The 26,484-nt window shown below is 37.6% G+C and overlaps 1 protein-coding gene across 2 annotated transcripts in view; it reads right to left on the bottom strand.

Annotated features, from left to right (window-relative positions):
• The window catches only part of LOC108427072 (copine-8), a 176,206-nt gene that overhangs the window by 9,961 nt on the left and 139,761 nt on the right, over positions 1–26,484 (bottom strand). For both annotated transcript variants that reach the window (XM_017697002.2, XM_017697003.2), the window contains 4 exons: positions 19,739–19,785; positions 18,377–18,558; positions 11,952–12,079; positions 3,054–3,156 (listed from right to left, as the gene is read on the bottom strand). In XM_017697002.2, the coding sequence (XP_017552491.1) occupies positions 3,054–3,156; positions 11,952–12,079; positions 18,377–18,558; positions 19,739–19,785 (460 nt within the window). The remainder of the gene's footprint in view (positions 1–3,053; positions 3,157–11,951; positions 12,080–18,376; positions 18,559–19,738; positions 19,786–26,484) is intronic.

The raw sequence follows: 26,484 nt of genomic DNA, 5'->3' as shown, positions 1-26,484 counted from the left end.
AATTCTCTAGGTAGCATACTAAGTATTGGAATTCTCTAGGTAGCATACTGAGTATTGGAACCCTCTAGCTAGCGTACTGATTATTGGAACCCTCTAGCTAACACACTGAGTATTGGAACCCTCTAGCCAGCACACTGAGTATTGGAACGCTCTAGCTAGCGTACTGAGTATCGGAACCCTCTAGCTAGCGTACTGAGTAACGGAACCCTCTAGCTAGCGTACTGAGTATCGGAACCCTCTAGCTAGCGTACTGAGTATTGGAATTCTCTAGGTAGCATACTGAGTATTGGAACCCTCTAGCTAGCATACTGAGTATTGGAATTCTCTAGGTAGCATACTGAGTATTGGAACCCTCTAGCTAGCATACTGAGTATCGGAACCCTCTAGCTAGCATACTGAGTATCGGAACCCTCTAGCTAGCGTACTGAGTATCGGAACCCTCTAGCTAGCGTACTGAGTATTGGAACCCTCTAGCTAGCGTACTGAGTATCGGAACCCTCTAGCCAGCACACTGATTATTGGAACCCTCTAGCTAGCATACTGAGTATTGGAATTCTCTAGGTAGCATACTGAGTATTGGAACCCTCTAGCTAGCATACTGAGTATTGGAATTCTCTAGGTAGCATACTGAGTATTGGAATTCTCTAGGTAGCATACTGAGTATTGGAATTCTCTAGGTAGCATACTGAGTATTGGAACCCTCTAGCTAGCATACTGAGTATTGGAATTCTCTAGATAGCATACTGAGTATTGGAACCCTCTAGCTAGCATACTGAGTATTGGAACCCTCTAGCCAGCATACTGATTATTGGAACCCTCTAGCTAGCATACTGAGTATTGGAATTCTCTAGGTAGCATACTGAGTATTGGAACCCTCTAGCTAGCATACTGAGTATTGGAATTCTCTAGGTAGCATACTGAGTATTGGAACCCTCTAGCTAGCATACTGAGTATTGGAACCCTCTAGCTAGCGTACTGAGTATTGGAACCCTCTAGCTAGCACATTAGCTGAAGTAGCTAAGTGCAAAAGTGACTAACACTCTAAAAGATGTTGAAAGTTTAATTTGTTTAATCTCTATTAGTGCAAAATGAGCTTGAGCTTGATATAGCTGCACTTTGTACTTTCAGCTTTGAGACAGAGTGTTTCTCGCCTGGTGAGCTGCAGGAGCCTTTCTATGTTTACTTTATTGAACTTAATTGATTAGGAGCTGTGGCCAAAATGTAATACACAGGTTCTAGACTGCCCTCTGATGGAGTGCATGCTTCAGATAACTTATATTTATATTTATGATATTTATGAATTATAAGTATAGCGAATATGACAATATATAGAATAAGAGAGGCTACTCTGCAAAAATTAAAATACATTTTTAGATTTAAACTTTCATGAATGATCAAAAATGTAAAAAAATTGTATTCTTTCCTAAAATATATATTACAACACAACATAAATATACTGGTGAATCAGACATGTGACATTGTTAAAGATCGGTCTCCTTCATTTTGACCAATATGATTAGCTTCTGTTGGATTACATGAATTCCTTGATTCTTCAAAACACCTGCAGAAACACTCAAACTGAGACTGTGTCTGGAACTGTGATTGGTTATGATGCTTATAGTGCACAGTAAAAAACAACTCTGTGACTGGTTACAGAGCTTATCTGTATATTAAAACCTTCCATTATATCAGTATTGCAAAAGCCAATAATGACTACAATAATGATTAACCAACAGTATTCTGTGAAAACTCACCAGAAATCATTGTTTTAGGTCAATTTCATTTTAGCAAACGTGGCCCCATTTTCCCAAAGCATTACTCCAAAGTTTGGAGGTGTGCTCAAAATGACACTCTACTAGTGTACCATGAGCTTTGTGAAAGTTTTGGAAAACAAATATCCAGGCCATATTTCAAATTATTTGAGCGAGACTTCAACTTGTATTACTGTCCTATGTCTGTTCTAACAGGGAGATGCAATACAGAGTAACATTTAAACCAGCTCCACGCAAGACTGGCACAGAGAATTGCCAGAAGTTGCATGTACAATTTCTCATATACAGACAATAAAGTAGGTGTTTCTCTTTAACTTTTTGTAAGTTGCATTGAACTATGACATATACAACAGCATATGTGTTTGTTTAGCTGATTTCTAGAATCTGAATATTTTAACCCTTGAAATTTACAGAAGTCATTATCTTCGACTATAACCAATACAGTTGTATGCAAAGGTTTTGGTACCCCTGATCAAATGACATGTTTTGTTGATTTTCTAAATGGAAAAAGTTTACCAATCCTCTACACAAAGCATTCGCTTCTGCACATTTTAATGCACAATTACAGGTTTGTTTGCTGAACGTAACATGTTGAAGAAAAAAAATAAACATAAAATGTGGCCTGTGCAAAAGTAATGGCACATTTTACGTTAGACTTTTTCCACGATGTTGAACAACGTACATAAAAACTTGTGCATTAAAATTTGTGGAAGAATGTTTGTTAGAGGATGTGTTAACTTATTGTTTTACTTTCACTTTCATTGAAAACTTCTGTCATTCTGTTAATCTGAAGCACATTTGAGTTTGCATGTTAAAGAAGAGATCATTTTATTACATTTATTATTATTATTATATTTTTGCATTTAACAAAATGTTTTTGCTGTGTGTATTCTAGTTTTATGCTTTACATTTTTGCTATGCTTTTGTCATTTTCTTATTAAAAAAACAGTAACGTGCAGAATCAAACCTTTTGATGAGAATATAAATTGAATGTAAATATATTTATTACATAATTATGCAATTAACTATGCAAATGCATTTAAAAAACTGTAATGTAAACCAAATTTATAGCAAGATGACAATAATAACTCTGGAATTATGAAGGTTAAGTAATCATGTAAGCTTAACTGTCATTTCATGCTACCATTCTTATTTTTTCAGCTTTTTTGGTAGTGCATAAAAGTCCAGACAAGTTCCACGCAATCATTACCATCCTTACATCATTACATGTTTAATAAGCATGAAGAAAGTGATGGAGATTTTGTCAGTTCAGGTACTCACATTGACGATGGACTCTTTGGTCTGGGCCATGTCGGAGATCACTCCGTCTGTGATGATGAGCAGGACAAAATACTGAGAGCCGTCCTTCACTGAGGCAGCATACCTATGAGAAAACACATCAATCACATGTCACAGTCTAGCAGTCTAAAGCACTGGATGCACAACAAGAGCTTAGAAACCCAACTGATTACCAATAGTGAGGCATCAGCAGCAGACACTCAATTACCAGAAAACCCACCGTCTCATTAAACACTTAGAGGTCAATGGGCAGTTGCACTGTGTGAGTCAAAGTTTTTGCCTGTGGCAATTGACCTGATGTGACAGTAATATGATTAAACAACTTGAATTTTCCTTCAAGGGTAGGCTAGGTAAGGTTTAGTGCTCAAGAAAAACAGATATCTGGGTCCTTCTGCCATGACAGTGGTAAACAGGGTACCAATGTTTAAATATAAAATGTAGTCTGTTTTACTGAACAACATCAGTTAAGTTGTAACACCACTGACAAACTCACAAAAAAAACTTTTTTTAACACGGTCCACTGGCACTTTAGTTTCATGTATAAATACCGTTTCAGTATTGCACTGTGTGTTGTCATCTCTAATGCAACTTTTATTCAATACATGAAGCTTTCAGAATGTAAGCCACTGTTAACTTTTCAGAGTTGGTCTTTCTTTTTTCTGAGATGTATATACAAGAACTCATTCAAAAAGACCTTCCTGTTTTTATTTATTTTATTTACATTTACATATTTTATGTTTCAGTAACACTGCTGATAAAAATCTTCATTGGAAATTGTCACGAGATAGATAATACTTTTAATACATTTTAAACTGAAAAACAAGCATCAAGCTAACACTGATGTCCAATAAACCCATGTATCCCCAAATTGGTAACTTTACAGGAGAAGACAAAAATGTTCCTAAGTCAATGTAAAAAAAAATATCCCAAGCAAATCCTGAGCATTTTCATTGTGACATGCAACATAAGCTGCTGTATGTAGAAAAATAAAAACAGAAAAAGTATGGATATTTCTGTTGTTTGGACAGTGATGATAAAAAATATTGTGAAGTCACTGCTTTGCAGAGGTAGATGAAGTACACATGAACTTGAGTTAAAGCAGACATATCCAAGGTAAAATATTACTCCAGTAAAAGTAGAAGTACTCTAGACCTCAACTTGAGTAAAAGTACAAAAGTATTTACCTTCAAATGTACTTAAGTATCAAAAGTAAAAGTACTAAAAGAGTAATTATGGCTCTGATGTCCTGTTATCATTTTTAAAACAAGACTCGCTTCATGAACTCATTTTAGGTGAAAATCCTCCAGCGTCTCTCTTGGTAAACCAGTCTTTTAATAGAACGTCATTAATTAGTGACGCTGACATCTATTAAAATGATCATAAGCACAAAACACTGAAGGTAAACAGTTTCCATCAGGGAGAACTGAGTGGCTCTGAAATCACTTTTTACTAACAAGCAAAGTTTCAGTTTAAGATTTATTTCTAACTTAGTTACAAGTTCAATAAAATCTTGCTTTAAACTCAGGATCACAAATAAGTTTTCCTTTACTGTATTGATCTGTAGGTCTCTGCTCATAAACGTAAACTAACCGAAACTAATTTACGATAAAATGAAAGTGTTTGTATGAACTCAGAAAAAAAGAAACACGCCAGTCACGACTGCATATGTGGACATATTTCTATATTGTGGTCTATTTACACAAAGTTAGGTTAGTTCATCATTTAGGTGACGCATGTGCTCCCAAATGTTTACGCTGCTGCACTGACGTTGAACCGTGTGCTTGCACTGGGTCGGTATGACCAACAGGTCAAAACAAACTCGGAACAAAGTGACCGCTGTGCCCTGATTGGTGCTCTGGCTTTGCACTTCTTTTGTTTTGACATGTTACGTTTTTATACACACATAAGCCAAAAGGAACGTAGTGGTGTAGTGGAGTAAAAAGTAAGATATTTGACTTTGAAATGTAGTGGAGTGAAAGTAAAAAGTCGCCCAAAATGGAAAAACTTAAGTAAAGTAGATATATGAATTATATTTAGTTAGTTACTGTCCACCACTGCTGCTCTGATGTACTGTTTCTCATACACAACGTGACTAAAAATCACTAAAATAAACATTCAGAAGGAAGGGTTTTGGGTCAGTTTATTAAGAATAAAACAAAGTTTAGACAGACATTAACTTTGTTTTATTCTTATTTTGAGCTCATTTTTATGACTTCATTTTCCACCAGAAAGGTAGAATCACCCATTTACTTCAGAGTCAAAGACATCTACAAAGCATCAGTAGCACCAGCACTAATAAAGTGTTAGCTCTTTTTATACAAACAAATTTTATTTCCTTTTTGTGTTGATATTTCAGTGAGTCTCCTGCACTGGAAATAAAATGTGCCCAAGTTATGAGCGCCAAGCTCAACCTAGCACAAGATCTTTCATTAGGAACTTAATGAAATGAATAACCTCTCTAAAGACTGCAGGTAATTACAAACAGGGCTTAGCGGGTCTGTATATTTGTCTTATTTCCAGATGAATTTTAGTTTTCTCCGATATGGTGTGTGTGACCTTTCATTTCCCTCAGCTCCCAAAGGCACAGTGATATTTAAGGAGCAAACAGAGGGAGGCTTGTCTTTGCCAGTTCAGTCAGGGAAAGCCAGTGTCTCTTGCTCTCTCCCTTTCTCTCTCATCGTTACAGTTTGCCAACACATTGCTATGGGGTAGGTATAGGACTGTGAAGAGCACAGGGGAAGCAAACTGCACAGTTTCTAAGCGTTAGTGCCACAGCACAGCGGTATATTATTAAACCGCGTGGGCGTGAGACATGCCACAAACGCTGAGATTAAACAGAGAAAGAGAGAAAGAGAGGGAGATGAGAGCAGTGCACACTGACAGCTCTGCCTTCAGCGCTGATGTGGCGTGGCATGCGTGCGTGCGCACGCGCGTGTGTGCCCCCCCGAGAGCATCAGTGATAATGACTTGGAGTCCGTTAGCCGAACAGCCTTACTTGTCACCTCTCGGACATGGTGTCATTTGCCCACTCGGCCAGATCGACATGGCAAGGCCCACACAGCCGTCTTTCTTTCTTCAAACCAAGCTAATTAGCACATAAACTATGGCAGGCACATGTATAGAAAGTTCTGGGCTCAAAGTTGTCGTACAGTGGAAAAACAACATATTTGTCATTTCAAATGAAAGGAGAAAAAAGCAGCCGCATATACAGTAGTCTTAAATGGCCTGATGTGATTTATGTGAAGCCTGCTTGCTTTATGTTGGTTGACAAGGCAATGCACAAATTGTGTTTGCCTATTCTGGGGCTCTGGAGCTTTTGTTTTCAACACAAACAGAACAAAAGCATTATTTAAGTCCACTGTGCTGTTAAGTCTCTGCGGGAAAGTGACAGAGTTTTACAACTGCTATCAATTAAGGTTCATTACCACTCCTAGTTCTCCCATGGTGCATTTTCTTACACATTACTGAATTATTTCTCATTCGTAGGTCTTTAAAAAAAAGTTATTGCGTTATTGCTGTGCACGCAACTGTTATATTTCATGCATATTTTCTTTGACATGTGTATACTTATAACTCATTATGTAATTAGCAATGTAGTTACCTTTGTTATAAATAGATCATTGGACGCTATAGGAAGTGGCAATAATTTTATTAATAATACTTAATAAAATGAATAACATTTGGAGTTGTCCTTTGTACATGATTAATAAACTCTCAACAGAGTATCAGTAACATATCAACAACATATCAGTGAAATAGCAGTACTGCAGCATCTGAATACACCGAAGTAAATATCTTGTAGATGTTCTGTTGATACATTACTTACATTAAGTAGATGTTTTGTTAATACTTCACTTCCATTACACAGAACCTAACCTTAACCTAAACCTAACCCTAACCCTGGCCCTAATCCAAATCCCAACCCTGACCTTAACCTCAAACCAAGACCTAATCCTAACCCTCAAATGTTTTAGACATGTTACTGAGAGTTTGTTGAATGTTTGTTTCATCTGAAAGTTAACCCTGTCAAAGCTTTGACCCTGTGTGGCTAAATCATCTCAAAACAGAAAAATGTAAAAAATGGAGATAGAAGGTTTGCTTCTGACAAAAGCGATATGCTGTAGGAAGAAAACCTCTCTCCCAATTTCCGACATTTTTCAGTTTTTGACATATTTTGTAAATACATGGTACGTTTCATTTTATGTAAATTTCATGATGAATGAACTAAAAAAATGACCTAAAATGATTTGGAAAAAAGTCTGGTCCATTGACTTATATTAAAGGTAAAGCAGGTTTTTTTCCTTCTCCTGTAAAGTTGCCAATCAGGAGATATGAGGTTTTCTTCCAACAACAGCAATACGTAATTCATTTGATCCTATTTGCCAACTATTTATCCATCAACAACTTAGAGCTTTAGAGCATTTTATGGGTTTAAATTGCTTTATTGCATGAAGTAGCCTTATGTTGTACTGAAAGGTCTCTTTCTAGCATTTATGTACTTATTTTTATTTAGATGTAGATATTTTATTTGTGTTGATGACATCACATTATAAATAAATTATATGTATAAACAATTTATATTACAAGTCAAATTATTACAAATGAACCCCAAAACCAAAGTTTTATGAATTTTTCCTGAAGAAAACTGACACTTGTCACTGTTACTCTTGTGAGCCCCAGGGTCAGTCTGATTATATTATGAGGTGTCATTCTACCCTGAGTTTCAGAGGAGCCTGAAATGTGTTTGTGTCAGTGTGTGTACATGAGTATGTGTGCAAAATCTTACAGGTCATCATCATAAAATTGATTTGCATTCAATTTTGACCTGGAACACAGGTTTAAGTGTTCATTACATTATGTGCATGTTCACTTGATACGTTTATTATGTGTGTCTTTTCTACACTGTCTTAAGAAGTCAATTAAGAAGTGTAAATTACAATTATGATTGATGGATCCACAAGCACATCATTTAAATGACCTGTATTTAAACACATATACATAGTAATATGAGACATATGTTGTCATGACAGTGCAGACTACTTATCTTAATTACTACACTAAAAATTGTTGCTTTACAATTGACACGATTCAAATGTGTCAAGTTGTTGCTCATAAATGAAATGTTTATATGAACACATGTTTTGGACAAAGATCTAACTTTTTAAACTAACATTGTTACTGTCAACCACTTTTCATTTAAATCTCAGGTCATTTTTTATGATTACAGGAGCAGAATTAGTTTTAGCAGAGAAAGGTGTGGAATGTAATTTGTGTGATTTGATTGGTCGACTCATATGAGACAAAGCAAATGTGTGATTTCTCCAAATTCCAGCCTAGAATGGAAGGTCATAGCTTAAATGTTCATACCAGCATTATATCACGAGACACACTCAATGACAAAAAAACACCTTACAGCCAGGTTTTAATAGCAGGTTTAGTTGTTTCATTAGCGTGAGGTGGAACAGCTACTATACCTATTATTGAGGGAGTCCGACTGTAAAAGCTACACACATTGCAAATTCATACTGGATTAAAATTACTCTACAATTATTACAGTCATAATCTAAACTACAATCCATATTGTATGACATTGTACTTGCATAAATATGTATGGTTTAAACCATAAAAAATCACTTGCCTGTAAAAAATAAATAAGTAAGGTGTGAGGGTGAGTCCAAGTATTTTGGGTCAAAGTCCTACACTGTGTGTAAAGTGTGTGCAGTCCCTGATTTGATACGTCCTATTCAAAGCCAGAGCTATCAGGTGTTAGGGTTTATTTTAGAGCTTGTGGAAGAAACACCGTAGAGTAAAAACGCTCCAAATTACTTGAACTTACTTTGTACTGGATTAATATCCTTTACCTTATTATAAATGTCTTAAATTACAGTAAAAAAATGAATGTAGCTCAAATAGGATTTGACTATTACTGCTCTGTAGTGCACTGAAGCATCACAGTGCACTTTTTTCTCCATAAATCATGTTATTAACTTGCACTCTTCTCTGCTTATTCCATCAGCTGCTCCTGGAACCTATAGGAAGTGATCAATCCTGGAGTAAACTAATTATGACAAGCTCACACACAGGCCAAGCAGAACACACAACTGCTACTTCATATTGATCTGCCTGGAGGTGATTTGATATTACCATGCAGAGAGCGAGTGGACTAGAGGTTTCATTAACTTCCAGTTTTTTCCCCCCACCCAATGTGATCAGAATGGTCAAACCTCACATTAGTCAGTTACGTACACTGATTTAAATGCAAATATTTCTGAATTTAGCTATAGTACTGTGCAAAAGTCTTGGGCAAAAATGTTTTAAACAATTTGTCTGGGCAGTAAGTCAGCGAGAGTGGGTTCACATTTGGCAGGTTTATATCAACACAAGCGAATCATCAAAATTGACCAATTACAGAGGAAATCAAAGGTTTGGTGTAAACGAGGCCTAGAGAAGCTCATCCATGCTTTCATCTCCAGCAGGGTGGATTTCTGTAATGGCCTGTTAACTGGTTTTCCCAAAAAAACAATTCAACAGCAAAAGCTCACACAGGAGGCTGCTGCAGGAGTTTTAACCACCAGGACCAAGGGAACAGAGGACATTACTCCAGTTCTAAAACCTTTACACTGGCTTGTAGAATAGATTTTAAAGTGCTGCTACTACTCTATAAATTGCTGGATGGTTTAGGCCCAGAATACATCTCTAATATGGTTAAAGAATATAAAGGTCTCTTAGACCAGCATATAACCGTTATGTTGTATGCAACACAGAACAAGAATGTCTATACAGACCAAAGCAACATGAACAAAAATGTCTATATGGACCAAAGCAATACAGACCAAATACTGTATCTCACAAAAGTGAGTACACCTCTCACATTTCTGCAAATATTTTATTATATATTTTCATGGGCCAACACTATAGTAATGAAACTTGGATATACCTAGTAGTCAGTGTACAGCTTGTATAGCTGTACAGATTTACTGTCCTCTGAAAATAACTCAACACACAGCCATTAATGTCTAAATAGCTGGCAACCCAAATGAGTACATCTCACACTGAACATATCCAAATTGTGCTGAATTTTGTCATTGTCCCTCCCTGGTGTCATGTGCTCTGAGTTACAAGGTCCCAGGTGTGAATGGGGTACAGGGCTGTTAAATCTGGTGTTTTGGGTACAATTCTCTCATGTTCTCATCAGACCATATACCGCTCAATGTATCAACTCTGTCTGCATGGCTGTTGTCCCAGAAGGAAGCCCCTTCTGAAGCTTACACACAAGAAAACCCACAAACAGTTTACTGAAGCAGTTCAAGGACATGGTTTACTGGAACCATGTCCTGTGGTCTGACAAGACCACGAGAAGTACCAAGACAACTTCCTCTTATCTGAAATCAAGCATGGTGGTGGTAGCATCATGGTCTGGGGCTGTATGAGTGCTGCCGGCACTGGGGAGCTATGGTTCATTGAGGGAAACATGAATTCCAACATGTAGTGTGACATTCCGAAGCAGAGCACGATCCCCTCCCTTCGGAAACTGCGCTGCATGGCAGTTTTCCAACACGATAACAACCCTAAACACACTTCCAAGATGACAAATGCCTTACTGAGAAAGCTGAAGGTAAAGGTGATGGACTGGACAAATCCTAAACACCATTGATCACCTGTGGGGCATCCTCAAGCAGAAGGTGGAAGAGCACAAGGTGTCTAACATCCACCAGCTTCGTGATGTCATCATGGAGGAATGGAAGAGGATTCCAGTAACAACCTGTGCAGTTCTGGTTAATTCCATGCCCAAGAGGGTTTAGGCAGTGCTAGATAATAATGGTGGTCACACAAAATATTGACACTGAGCACAATTTGGACATGTTCCGTGTGAGATGTACTCACATGTGTTGCCAGCTATTTAGACATGAATGGCTGTGTGTTGACTTATTTTCAGAGGACAATAAATCTGTACTGCTATGCAAGCTGTACACTGACTACTTTAAGTTATATCCAAGTTTCATTTCTATAGTGGTGTCCCATGAAAATATATAATATTTGCAGAAATGTGAGGGGTGTACTCACTTTTATGAGATACTGTATGTCTATATGGACCAAAGCAACATGGACCAAAGACGTCTTTATGAACCAATGTAATACGGACCAAAGGTGTATTTATGGACCAAAGCAACATGGACCAAAGCAGTATGGACAAAAATGTCTACATAGACCAAAGCAACATGAACACAAATGTCTATACAGACAAATAAGTAATACATACCAAAGATATCTATATAAATCAAATATCCTTATTTTTATAGTTATTTTTGTATAACATGGACCAAAGACTTCTTTATATGACCACACACAGAATGAACCATCATCTCTTCTCTGCAGACCTTCTTTGCTACCTACAACAGTTGAATTTCTGATGCTGTCTTGACATGAGGATGTGTTTTATCAATTCTTTATGAGTGCTGAATCGGTAATCATAAAAAAATGGGTAGTGTCCTTTTCTATAAAATACTCCATAAACATGCATATAACTGCACACATCAATTATCTTAGGTATTAATGTGCTACGTTTTTGTGATGTTTTACAAGTACAGTAGAAGTTGTTACAACTGTTTAGATTGGTTCATTTGACCAGATCACAATGCATCTCTAAGACATACTCAACCCCTGTACTTAGCTGTGTCTAGTGTGAATGAGGCTACTGAGTAAATAATAATAGCAAAAATCATGAATTTTGTTTTTTTGAACAAATTAAAACTTACTGTCCAGATAAACCACTTTGAATGTAATTTTCTCAGAGTTTTCTTCAGCACAGTATATTAGACGAATCAGAAAGAAAACCCTTGACTGATACAGAAGCAGTTACAGAAACTTGGGCTACATTACCTAGCTACATGATTGATGACTGGAGAGAAGTTGGTGGGGCCGTAGAGTTGGACAGACTTCAGGCTCTGATAGTATGCCTCCATTACACCATCTATTCCATTACAATAGGGGTTCTGAGGGTTTCCGTTCTGTGTAGAAAGAGGAGGAAACAAAGAACACATCACTAAGAGGCTTTACTATACAAATGAGCAATACAAATAAATTTTCAATTAAATACTTCAATACTTCAGTATTTATGTCAGTATTCATAAGACAACACAATATACAGGGAGATTCACTCGAAAGAGGCCCCGAATAATCTGCTGTAACTCCCGTTAGGATGAAGCAATCTGAACCAAAAAAATCTGCTACATACCTTGTATGTAGTACATGCATTTGTAATTGACTGCATTACATACGATGCCGGAAGTGATCTCCGTTTTCTGCCATACACCTGAAGGGGTACGGGGGTCTGCACCCGGAAGTAGCAAATGGACGTTAAACGTCATGACGGCCCACCTCATTACTCTGACGCTGGCGCATCCCGGCTTGTTTGAAGCTCATCCTAACCAGAGTAATTACAGAATATTGGGGCCTCTTTCAAGTGAATCTCCCTGTATTTTATTAATTAAAAACTGTATTGACTTGAGGACCCTTAAGCTGAAGTGACCGTTTGTTGTTTATAATACTGTTATGAAAAACGTATAAGGCATAGGCCTAGTTAAGAACATCATTCTACATCTGTTCCCCTGTCTGATGCTCTCAGACTAAAATGTTACAGAAAAATGGGTATAGAGATTATCATATAAGTTTGAAGGCATCAAAATCACTCATAGAACTGATGCAGTATATGGCACCCTTAACTAGATCCCTGTCTTATGAGTTCCATTGCTTGGATATGATGCTTTGTAACTGTTATAAAATGGAAAATGTCTGTCACCACAATGTAATTTACGTAATAAAACATCTTGCACATACTGACATGCTGTACATAAATGATCAAGTATTGCTTTTTAGACTTAAGTTACTCTGTGCTTATGCATGTGTTATGAAGTCCATACACAGCCTTTTTCTTTATTCAGTGTAAAATAAGCACAGTGTATATTTTGAACATTTGTTACTGCTTTTGGTGGCAATGGCAGTGATGATGTGTATGTGTGTATGTTGGGGTGCTCATGCCTTTATATATTCTGCAGTCTATAGAATGATCTAAGCTCCTCTTGACGTGTTGAGCAGAATACTACTGTAAGAGTGTGACATCTATAGCGGTCATTAACTAAGCCTTTGTGCCATCTCTCCAGCAGATCCAGCTGTCATCAATGTGTCCTATTCAACTGCCACTCTCCACAGATGTCAGGTCATCTTTACAGCCTTACTTAAAAGTGAATAAATTTTAACTTTCCTAGCTTTGCTTTAAAGTGAATGGATTTTTAATTTCAAAAATATTTATTTCTTCCATCCACTGTATAACAAATCTACAAAGTGATAACTTCACCGGAGAAGGAAAAAGCATACTTTACTTTTAATGTAAGTCAATGGAATCAGACATTTTCTAAGTAAATTTGGAAAAGTATTCAGTCACCCATCCAAATAATTGAATTCAGGTATTCCAATCACTTCCATGGCCACAGGTGAATAAAACCAAGCCCCTAGGCCTGCAGACTGTTTCTACAAACATTTATGAAAAAATGGCTCGCTCTTAGGACCTCAGTGAATTCCAGCGTGGTACCGTGATAGGACGCCACCTGCGCAACAAGTCCAGTCATGAAATTTCCTCACTACTAAATATTCCACAGTCAACTGTCAGTGGTATTATAACAAAGGGGAAGCAATTGGGAACGACAGCAACTCAGCCATGAAGTGGTAGGCCATGTAAAATGACAGAGCGGGGTCAGCGGATGCTGAGGCACATAGTGTGCAGAGGGCGCCAACTTTCTGAAGAGCCAATTGCTACAGACCTCCAAACTTCATGTGGCCTTCAGATCAGCTCAAGAACAGCGTAGAGAGCTTCAATGAATGAGTTTCCATGGCCGAGTAGCTGCATCCAAGCTTTACATCACCAACCGCAATGCGTCAAATGCAGTGGTGTAAAGCGCTGCCACTGGCCTCTAGAGCAGTGGAGACGTGTTCTCTGGAGTGACGAATCACACTTCTCCGTGTAGCAATTCGAAGGATGAGTCTGGGTTTGGCAGTTGCCAGGAGAACAGTACTTGTCTGACTGCACTGTGCCAAGTGCAAAGTTTGGTGGAGGGGGGATTATGGTGTGGTGTTGTTTTTCAGGAGTTGGGCTTGGCCTCTAAGTTCCAGTAAAAGGAACTCTTAATGCTTCAGCAGACCAAGAGATTTTGGACAATTTCATGCTCCTAACTTTGTGGGAACAGTTGTGGGGACAGCCCCTTCCTGTTCCTACATGACTGCGCACAAGTGCACAAAGCAAGGTCCATAAAGACATGAATGAGCAGGTTCAGTGTGGAAGAACTTGACTGGCCTGCACAGAGTCCTGACCTCAACCTGATAAAACACCTTTCGGATAAATTAGAGTGGAGACTGCAAGCCAGGTCTTCTCATCATCAGTCTTCATCAGTGTCTGACCTCACAAATGCTCCTATGGAAGAATGGTCAAAAATTCCCACAAACATGCTCCTAAACCTTGTGGAAAGCCTTCCCAGAAGAGTTGAAGCTGATATAGCTGCAAAGGGAGGCCGACATCATATTAAACCCTGTGGATAAAGAATGGGATCTCACTCAATTTCATATGCTTGTGAACGGCTGATGAGCGAATACTTTTGGCAATATAGTGTATTATATATTTATATATATATATATATATATATAGAGAGAGAGAGAGAGAGAGACAGAGACAGAGAGAGAGAGATAACAATACGTCACACAATTGCTGTTACAGTCAGCTTTACTGAATAAAATGCTTTACAATGTCCACGCTCCTAGTGTAGTGAAAATAAGCAAGTTATTATTAAGTAAGTTATTATTAAGTAATTTATTAATTTTTCAGGGTCAGGAAGAAAGAAAAGAAAACATATTTAACAGAGCATTACACAGAAGCCCTGACAACTAGTCGTGGGCTGGAGGTTAGGGAACTGGCCCTGTGACTGGAAAGTTGCCGGTTAGATCCCCAGCACCGACAGTCCATGACTGAGGTGTCCTTGAGCAAACCTTGTGGTTTTGAAAATGTTCTTCTATACTGTCCATTTCTTTTTCGCATGTAAAATAAGGTAACAATGTAACATTTGTGTGGATTGAAGCAAAAAAAACAGTTACATGTTGCATTTTTGGTGACCATTTTCAAATCTGCAGGGAATTTATTCCACACCTCCAAAGTTCTGTCTTAGAAGTTCGTTGCCTTTTCTGCTTCACACAATCTAAATTATCCCAATCACATTCAGTGATGTCGAGGTATGGACTCGGCAGAGGTCAGTCCACTGATCTCAGAACACCAGCAGCTTCTCTGTTTCATTCAGTAAGAGCTTCCTGACAGCTACACATTCTTTCAGACTCTTAGTGTTGAATTGCCATCTCACAGAGCACAGATGGACAGGATGGACAGAAACACCTGTGGATTTTTTCAGACCTGAAGCAAGAGTGAAGCTTGATTTTCTCCAGTCCCTTAAAGATGAAAGCTTTAAGTTTGGCTTATATGATGGCAACAGTTTTAACGGTCTACGAAATGTGGCACAGCTTTTCCACTTCCTTTTCTCCTCCTTATGCTAATGGACTATCTTACACTTAATCTCAAAAATATCTCCTGAAAATATGAATGAATATCTCCTGAAAAATAACTTGTACTTATTGGGTGTTTTGTCCAGAAGCTAAATAAATGAAGGGTAGTTGCTGACTTTTGTACCATATATAAGATTTAGCAGCCTGACATGTGTGAACGCCTGGATGAGTAAACCATTTGCCTTCCTTTCTTTCACACTTTTCTGTGTGAAACGCACCAACAGCATCCATAGCCCAGATGGTGCAGCATCTGTCTGCCATTAAGAACACAGCACGCTCTTTTCTGCCCATATTGCAACTACTATAGAGTCTTCAATAAATGAGCAGGAGCAAGGCATGAGGACCAACTCCAACCGAGCTGACAGAAGATAAAGGTGACATGCTCTAAAAAACTCCTCAAATTCTTGGGGAAGGTGTAATTTCATAATTGAGAGTTGAAGGATATGGATGTATTTGTTTCATAAAAATGGAATAAAGGAAACTTTATTGCTTCTGTGACTTGAAAGTTAAAGGAAACTGCAGGTACTGAATCCTCCAGAAAGACAGGAACTGAGGATCTGATATGTTGAGGCTTACAGATACACACTCATGTCTCTCTTTCATCTATACACTCAGCCACTTGCTTTCTTCCTGTCTTTAATCTAGTTCCATCAGATTCAAAGGGCTCAAAGAAATGGGAAATTACAAAAACGTAAAATAAGACGCTTGTGATATGACGAGGAAATAAGAAACGAGCAAACAAACAAACAAACTCAGCCACAATGCAGTAAGCAATCATTGCTTCAGCAGCAGGAGACTAAGCAGCCAGAAATATAAAGCAGAAGTTTTTCGCTATTAAAGACCCACTTGTTCACAATACTTTTCGTACAAATGGGAAAGGAGATAGATTTTCATAATTAAGGTAAAAAAATACCCCCCCCCCCCCCCCAAAAAAAAAAGAAATCTGATTTTTTTCTGATTATGTAATTACTGCTAAAATACCTCATTAAACAACTTTTAATAAATGAGTTGTACTTTACAAAAGCAATAACTGGCCCAATCCTCAGTGATGAATAGCCAATTACGTGCCTGCTATCAAAAAACTTACATATATAAACAACTGAACTGTACTTGAAAAATCTACAAACTAAATAATCGACCCCAAATCGAGGCTTGAGTCAACTGACAAGTCTCATCAATCACTGATAAATTCCAATGTCAAAATCCTAATCCAAAAAATCCTAAATGTCAAAAGTGTGCCTTCTGTAGCTTTAAGATGCTGAAGTAAATCAGATTTGCTTTGTGATATTTGTTTTCCTTTCATTTGTAGTCCATGTCATATATAAGTCCTGATATGTTGTCTTGTTTTTTTAAGTGGGAAGCACCTCACAGACCTAAAGCTGACTAACTAGTGACTAACTCGCTCAATCAAATTTAGCAGGCTAATGATTCTCCACAAGGGGGTGTATTCGGAAGTTAGTAGATTTTGGTGCTTCATTCATCAGTGACACTGTGTGCTTTTTTATGTTTTGTTGTGACAATAAGTGAATAATCTACAGAAAACACACTTAAACATGAAATTCATCTGTGAATTCTAGTGTATTTGAATTTTCTTGCTGAGTTTAATATGTGAAATAAAACATAAAAAAGTGCACAATTTATTAAACCTACATCGAAAACTACCAAACCTCACCAAGTTAGCTTAAAGGCAGGCTTCTCTGTGGCATGACTACATTACCTTTAATGATGGGCTTGGAAAGTGTCTCTCGCTAGATGACCTTCTATAATGATTTATGGACCTTCCCAATCAGTGATGGCTAGGGGGGCTTGTGTGGATGATACTGCCCACAATCTCAGAAGCCTAGTAAAACTCTATGTGATAAACAACCTATTATGTTCATGCTATAAAAAATACTGTATTTATAAACATATTTTAGGAACTGAACTGAATTTTAAAAATCTACCAATGTTAAATGGCTCCAAACTCTGTGATAAACAGACAATTATATTCATGTTGTCCAAAATGTATATGATTTTACTGTATTTTAGAAGTCTGAATGCAATAATTAGCCCAATCTCTGAGATAAATAGCCACTTATATCCAAATTGACATGTACTGCATTTATGAACATGTTTACAAGAGACAGTATTTTACAAACCCCCCCCCCCAAAAAAAAAAAATAATAATAATTGGCCTAATAAAAATAGCGGAAAGGCTGTTTTCGAGTTTTTAAATGTTTCATTTCAGTTTGCAAAACTGTTCTCCACACAAAGTAGAGCATGTCAGAGCTGAGGGTCGGATCTGTCTTTGAATTTTACAAGTTCCAGAAGCAGAAAGAGTATAAAGTACCACTTTAATAATTTATTCCTTATCTTTTATGTATCACATTTATGTAGGCAGCTGCTGTGATTACATATTTATATATCATACAATATAATATCATAATTGCACAGTCAGTTGTAGACTTGGCTTATTAGGCAACACTGAGTCTTTGGATGTTCTTGCAGCACAGAATTTAAAAAAATACTTGAGGAGGAAAGAAAGTGAATCTAAGGTTACAGAGAAACACATACAGGTCACTTTCCACAGGCACCCTTTCTGATGGGTCACTGAGGTGGGTGAGGGGTTGGCAGTGTCAGAAACAGATACAGGCCTTAGGTTGCTAGATAAACAATATACTGTGCATCACCTACTAAGTATCTTCATATGGTTTTGTGTGGTCACTTACCAGGGCAAACTCGTGGGACACTCTCCCGTCAGGTGGCAGTTTGGCACCAAAGCCCAATGCTGGAAACATCTTGTCACTGTCATAGTCCTGAATTATTTCACCTACAGCTTTGAGTGCCATGGCGTAGGCGTTGAGCTGGTATGGACTCATGTAGTGCAGAGAGGTTGGCTGGGCAGGGTTGCCTAGAAACCACAAAGAAAAAAAATACCAGTTAAGGTTCAAGACCCCATTTTCACCTCTCACTGAAGAAAAATAAATATGTGCATAATTATATATAATAATGAATAATAAATTAAAAAATAGCTACTGCCAAAATGAAGTAAACTGAAAGATGAAATTGTGCTAATCTAATAAATTTCATTCATATACCAATTATAAACACAACTGAGTCAAGTAGAAAACATTACTTTAAAGACTAGCCTACAAAGGAAAGCCTTTAGAACATCTTGAATAGCGCTTTTGTCATGTCTTACTTCACACACATTGATATTTATGGCATGTCTACCATGCAGCAGCATATATTACACTGCTGTAGCACAAACATACCATATTTGCCCTGTTATAATCGCCCTTCCCAACCTATAGTGTTTTAACTACCCTATACATTTATTTTTATTACTTTACATGTACACTTTATGACATTCTTTGTGGGCATATGCGGTATATATTTGTATTTATATATTTACTATGTGTTGTCTTTTGCCAGTTATGCAAGCATAGTTTCACCAAGATAAATTCTTCATACATGCATGTGTATTTGGTTTGATTACAATACTGAAAGTATACATGGTGTACATATGAAAACACTTTCATTATTAGTTACTTCTAATTTTACACAAATATGGTAGATGCTATATAACACTGTACACTGTACATGTCTTATAATTCCAAAGCAATTAAGTGCAGCTTTTTCTGTCTTAGAAGTTCATTACCACTGACTTGTTGATCACCTGGAAACTACACAACTTGTGAAACTCTTATATACATCAACAATGATATGGTGAAACACGTAAAAAACTCTAACTTAAATTTAGACTGGAATTTCACTCTGCAGAGTTACAGCCTTTCCCGGCTCTGCTGGATTTGACTATTTGAACCTGGAGGCCACACTACTGAAAGATACACCATAATTTCCCTGACGTGTGTCTAATAAAAGTGGCATTGAACTCACTGGTGCTCCCTGTGCCACCATGAATGGATTTGAAAGCCGGGCCCTTCCTCATAATGACAGTGATCACAGCTCTTTACAACATTACACCTTGCTCATTATATTAGAGGAGGGCCATCACAGCTTGTTCTTTGTGCCTCATTTGCATACATTTCAATATTTCCCAGTAGCCACCTGTTGACCGCTGCACTCACCATTTGAGGCGGTGAAATCAATCGCCACAGTGAAATTAATCTGAGTCCTGTAGAACAAAGAAAGGAAGAGAAGAGTGCATTTATTTCAGACATGCCTTGGCCTTCTGCACATAATAATAACAGGTAAGAGCCCGCAGGCTCAAAGTAATATCAGGATTCTATATAGCTGTCCCCTGACAGAGATGAGCTGTACCTGCCTGTGTGGAAAATGAACAGATCAAATAATAGGTGGCAGCCAGTTAAACAAATGTGTAGAGGACAATAGAGCAAACTATAATATTTAGCTGAAATAACACCGAATCATCATCTGACTACATGGTGTGTGCAGTCGAACCACACAGTTTTGGAATGCAGAAGACGTGTCTTTGTAGGCCATGCTCAGCTGTGATATTCAGTCACTATACTGGCAACAGTAACAAGGCAAGATCGATCTCTGGTAATGTCCTCTACAGAGCAGAACTACTGTAAATACACAATGTGTTTGCTTTCAGAACTTGGATACAGAGTTAATATACAATAACACTGAAGGATAACTTTTTGTCACACAAGAGAATGGATGTAGACATATTGTATAATAACACTGGAAGAGAATTTAGATGTGGAACTACTGCATACTGGTATAGTTCTACAAGAAACCCTGCAAGATTGGTGCAACCTACTCTCTGGTAATGCTACAGGAGTTCAGAACAAAATTATTGCAGAGTTGTGTTGCAAAATTGGTCTAAATTTTGCTTTCTGAACTTGGATAAAATACAGTAACACCCCAAGATTGTTGTAACTTTTTGTCTTGGTCACACAAGAGAACTTGGATATAGACATACTGTATACACTGTAAGTTAATTTAGATATCGTTGCTGTTGGATCAAAACCTTGTATCTCCAAAATAGTAACTTCACAAGAGAAGGAAAAAACACATTTTACTCTTAATGTAAGTCAATGGGACCAGACTTTTTTCCAAGTAATTTCAGGCTGTTTCTTTTGGTCCATTCATTATTAAATTTACACACAATGTAAAGAGTAACAGGCATTTTCAGATTATGTCAAAAATTTAAAAATTACAAAAATGTAGTTTTGAGGTTTCGTTCCGACAGCAGCGATATATATAACTACCGTATACTGGTGTAGTTCTATGGTAACACTGCAAGATTGGTGCAACCTTCTCTCTGGTAACACGACAGAACTTGCACAAATTACTACTGTACACTTACACTGCTGTTGGACACACTAGAGAACTTGAAGAAACCAAACCAGAAAATGGTTCTATATAGAACCATAAACACTCAAAGAACCCTTGCATGGTTAAAGGTTTGTGTGAATCATGAAAGGGTTCTTTAGATTGTTTGAGAATGTGCTGTAGATGGTTGTATATAGAATTGTTTTGAAAAGAAATCTGTATATCTTCAAAAAGAGTTCTGCTATTTTTACAATATCAAGCTTTTGATGCTATGCACACCTAAAACAGATGGTTCTTCAAGCGTCCTTTATTAAAGAAAATGGTTCTATATAGAACCAAGAACCCTTTACATCATGCATTGTGAAAATGGTCTTCAGATTGATGAAGAATATGTTTTATATGGTTCTGTATAGAACTGTTTTGACAAGCGTTCTGTATAACATCAAAAAGGGTTCTCCTATTGCTACAAGCTTGACATTATAACATTAAAAGAATACCTTTTTTGGTGCTATATAGAACCATCTTCAGCACATTCTCCATGAATATGAAGAACCCTTTCACGATGCAAAGAAACCTTTAATCACAAAAAGGGTTTGTGAGTGTTCGTGGTTCGAAATAGAACCATTTTTTTCTTCACTAAAAACCCTTGAAGAACCATCATTTTTAAGAGTTTCTAGCAGCCCTTTCAAAAAGGTTTTATATAGAACCATCTATAGCACATTGTACATTAATCTGAAGAACCTGTCACAATGAAAAGAACCTTGTAATCACACAAAGGGTTTTTTGAGTGTTCATGGTTCAATATATCTCATTTTCTTTACTAAAGAACTCTTGAAGAACCATCATTTTAAGAGTGTATAGCACCACTTTCAAAAAGGTTCTGCAGAGAACAATTTACAACATATTCTCCAAAAAAAAAACCATGAAGAACCATCTTGATTAAGTGTGTAGAGCTGATGTATACTGCTGTAGCTCTATAGTAACACTGAAATTGGTGCAATTTGAACATACCAGAGAAACTTGAATATAGACCTAATGTAAGTACCATGGAAAGACTTATATGAGCCTATTCTTAACACTTCCATAGTAACAGTGTAAAACAGGTGCAACTTTCGGTTTAGGCTAACTAGAGAATTAGAATTGAGGTCTTTTTTACAAGTACACTGTAAGACTGGTGCAACCTCTGTTATTTGTCACTCTGGGGAACTTGCATACAGATCTACAGCAGAGCCGCACAGGAACATCAGAGTAATCTTTCCCCTTAGTCACACTAGAGAACTTGAATGTAGACCTATTTTATGGTCATATTACAAAAGCAGTCAGGTGTAAACACTTCTTTGTGAATGGGTGGGGCTAAACTGATGTAGGCTGAATAGGTGGATACAAGTAAATGTGTTGGTTGTTGTGACATCACAAAAACAATGAATTTTAAATGGACTGTATTTGCAGTTTAGTTTTCATATGTGAATGATAAGGAGTTTGTTGTGCACAGTACATTTGAGAACCTTTAATAAAATGTGCCTGGCTAAAGATGTGAAAGCATGTTACACAAATATAAATCTTTCCTTGGAAATGTGATAAAGTTCCTTTCTATGTGTGTCTGAATGTGTATATCTTCCTTTGCAGCTCAGATATCAGTGATGCCAGGAGGAGAAGATGAAGAGGATGGATAAGACTGTGTATGTGTGGCTGGGTTTTGCTGGGACACAGAGCAGGCCAGACTGATGCCTTAAGTACAGAGCTGTCTCCTCTCGTTATAGCACCCTCATTACCAAGGTTACAGCAGTTACACACACACTCAGTAATACTGTGTGTAAATATGTGTCTGAGGGAAAGCGCGAGGCCTCATTTTCCCTGGACCATTACTGCCTGAATACACCCAAACATGCTGAAAAAAAGCATTTTGTTTTTTTTTGAAAATTCAAAATTCAGACACTAAAGAGAATAACAACTAAATTATTCTGCATCACTGCTGTAAATAATTCTCTTTGGGAATACATTAATTCAGTGTTACAAATTAAGGGCTAAACCAGTTTGGTAACAAACATGCTGAAGCTTGCCTCTGTTATTTCTTGTTGTTATTATTGTGGCTTCCATGCTCACAAGATCATAAAGAGCAATCATTGCACAATATGTGGAAAACAGCACATCATGATTGTAATACTGGTGATATTCACATTGCTGAATCCATAATGTGAGATGGTTAAAGGCTGGCCTTCAACATTTTGATTAAACTGTTTAATAACACTAACAATAATGAGCTTTACTTGTATAGTGCCACACATACATATAATGCAATCATACTTAGAGGTGGCTAAGAGGTAAAAAAAAAAAAAAAAAGAAGAAGGAAAGGCTGGGGGGTGGGGGTGGGGGGGATTGGGATCATGAAGTGGACCCTGAGCAAGGACAGTAGGAGGAGTGTGTGGTGGAGTGTGTGTGGTGATCTCTGTGCATGAGTGCTGGGCTTTTTTTAGGAGGCTATGGGTGGCCTAGCTGCCTATGGGACTGCTGAATTATGCATTTACACAGACACACACACACAGATACACACTTATTTTAAACCTAGTCAGGACATGGGGTAATATGTCCCATAAGCATTATATACATGAAAGTACCTATATGTATTAAGACATCCCATATGTTCAGCATTTGATGAAAAGAGCACCTTACCAACTGTTAAGGACAGGTGTGGAGGGTTTTTGTGGCAGCCGGTTGCACAGAAAACACTGCGCATGTAGATGGAAGAATGAATTCCACTAAATATCAGGAGATTCTGGAAGTCAGTCAATCAAGAAACTGAAAAGACCTCGATCATACAGCAGCACAATAATCCAGTACATTAAAATCCACCATAGACTATTTTGAGAAATACAAGTTGAAGCGGTTTTGGTACAACCCACACAGTTGCCTGACTGACTTGAACATCACTAAAAAACACTTCCAAGCTCTCATATCTGCCAGAGAGGGATTTACTGAGTACTGACTTAGTCCAAATTTCTCCACAGGGTCCATGCTTTTTTCTACCTTTCAGCTATCAGATCAAAGGCTATTGTGAATTAAAAATTAAAAAATAGTTACTTATAAAAAGTAGTTAGTTGCAGAAATTGTTTACTTCTTTTCCAAATTTGTAAAAATGTCTACTTATTCGTAATAATATTTCCCATATTTAATATATTGTTGCTGTCCAGAAAAAACAAGTATCACCAAAAAAGTAACTTAATGGGAAATAAGAATTTTTAAGCCTATAAGAGCTTTTAAAAAGCTCTTTACCAAGTCAGGATCATATTGCTGGTCCTGTAGGTTAGTAAAGCGTCTGGTTTTCCTAAAAATTCACAACACATACACAAATATAATCTCCTGCTAAGAGGTCAGGTGCTGCCAGATGAGAACAACAGACACAAAGAGACAGATACAAAAGAAAAAGAAGAGAGAGAAAAGGGTGAGTATTGTAGTAGGAAGTGTTGCAACCAGCACCTGTGGTTTTAGTACATGTGTGTTGGTTGGTAAACACGGTAACAGAAAATGAATAAGGGGCAGGGTGGGGCAGGGCTAGTATGTGTGAACATGCATTGAACTTGTTCTGATATGTCCATCATGACCTCTTCACGCATCTGCCATATGCTAAGACTGTGGCCTCCAGCCTCAGGGCTCTGAGAAGGCAAAAACAAGTACTCCTGTGTGTACATCTAATACCAATATTACTGCTGTTAATATTAGTAATATAATCACTTGTAGGTAGTTTGACCAGAGGAGGATGGGTCCCCACTGGTGAGCCTGGTTCCTCCCAAGGTTTCTTCCTCAGTTCTGAGGGAGTTTTTCCTTGCCACTGTTGCCCCTGGCTTGCCCACCGGGGGGTTTCTGTACATTCTTACAGTTCTCTTGAAACTTTTTCGTTTCTGAAATTCTGTAAAGCTGCTTTGTGACAACATCCGTTGTAAAAAGTGCTATAGAAATAAATTTGATTTGATTTGATGATACATCATGACTTATACGTTCTCCCTCTGCAAAACACCAAAAAGACTACCTTTATAAGTCTAAAGCCATCACTGTCGTTCTGTGATGTTCTACTGTTAATTACGTAATTACACACTTATTAGGGATGCGGGAAAAATCTATTCTTAGATGCATCACAATGCGGACGTGAACAATTCTGTATCGATTCATAAATGTCAAAAATGTATTTTCTAAATTTCAATTTATAACGTAATGTTGTTGCGATGTAAAAGGCGGAACCTGGAAGTGGGTAAGTGCAGACTGGACAGTCTGCGGCGGCACATAACAGAAACACATGGATGAGTGAGAAATCCGACCGGCTCTGCACTAAAGCCAGGTTCGGTCAGGAGTCACAACCCAGATGTTTAGAAGAGACATTTTGTCCTTTAAACAAAAATCAGACCACCTTGGGCCACAAACATTTAATGCCCAGTATGTCTCAGTGTGTGTTGATGTCCTAGTACAGGCTAAACAATATTAACGAAAACAGACTTACTTTGCTCTGCTTGAAGCTTCAGCTCAGCTATAGCCGCTTTCCTCCCGTCTCAACCAGAAAACTTTTCCTCAGGAATTGTAAAATGTCTCTCATTGTTCGGCTGTTTTATGAGGCTGAAGTCGCTTCTTATTCTCCAGCTTTTTGTTCGAATTTTTCCGTTCCACCTTAAATTCTGACTGAGGCGGCGAATGCAAATACGGCACCATTTACGGTGGAACGGGAAAATTAAAAAAAGAAGCGACTTCATCTTCACAACTTTTTAGTGTTTGACAGTCTCTCTTTGCAGATTTAACGTTCCAGGAAACCAACTAAGGTGCTTATAAATGCAAATAAGTCTCTTATTCAGTCTCCTATACACTCAAAACAGGGCTTTCTCACAATGTTGCACGCGTCCCGTCTCACAGACATTTTACTGAAACAGGGACCTCTGACTCTCTACAATGAGACCAAATCCAGATTTATAAAATCACTACAGAAAACGGGCAGGACGGCAATAACATGCTGAGTGGACACCCATCATCACTGGACCTTATTTCACCGTAACAGAGCATTTTATCGCAGATGAGTGGTAGCAGCGTCTAATGAGCTCCAAACAACAGCAATGAATGAGAGTCTTCCAGTTCACCTACCACATCACTTCCATTTGATTTATTAATAAAAGATATTGGAAGTAAATTCATTATTCATTAAGTATATTCATTACAAATACTTTGCTTTAAAAGTACCAAGTCGTCACACAGTGAGAGAAAAAAGATCCTGTATAGAAAAAAAAGTTGCATATAATTGTTTTATGATCGCATCGCGGCCCTCTGAATCGTAATCGAATCGAATCGTGAGGTGCCTAAAGATTCCCACCCCTAATACTTACCATAGTTTCTTATTATATTACATATATTCGACTGCCAAAGCAGAATATAATTGAAGTCAAGACTTTTTTTCTGTTTGCTTTGAGGCCAAACAATAACAAAAACATGGCAATAATGTAAAAGATGTGTTATTTTTCTCCAAAACTGACTGTATATCTGAGGCAAAGTAAAAATTTCATGTTTGGTTAGGCCTGTGAAAAAAAAGTGTGTAGGACAA

The sequence above is a fragment of the Pygocentrus nattereri genome, chromosome 1 (assembly GCF_015220715.1).
Source record: "Pygocentrus nattereri isolate fPygNat1 chromosome 1, fPygNat1.pri, whole genome shotgun sequence".
Taxonomy (NCBI): Eukaryota; Metazoa; Chordata; class Actinopteri; order Characiformes; family Serrasalmidae; genus Pygocentrus; species Pygocentrus nattereri.
This window is presented reverse-complemented; position numbering and strand designations above follow the sequence as displayed.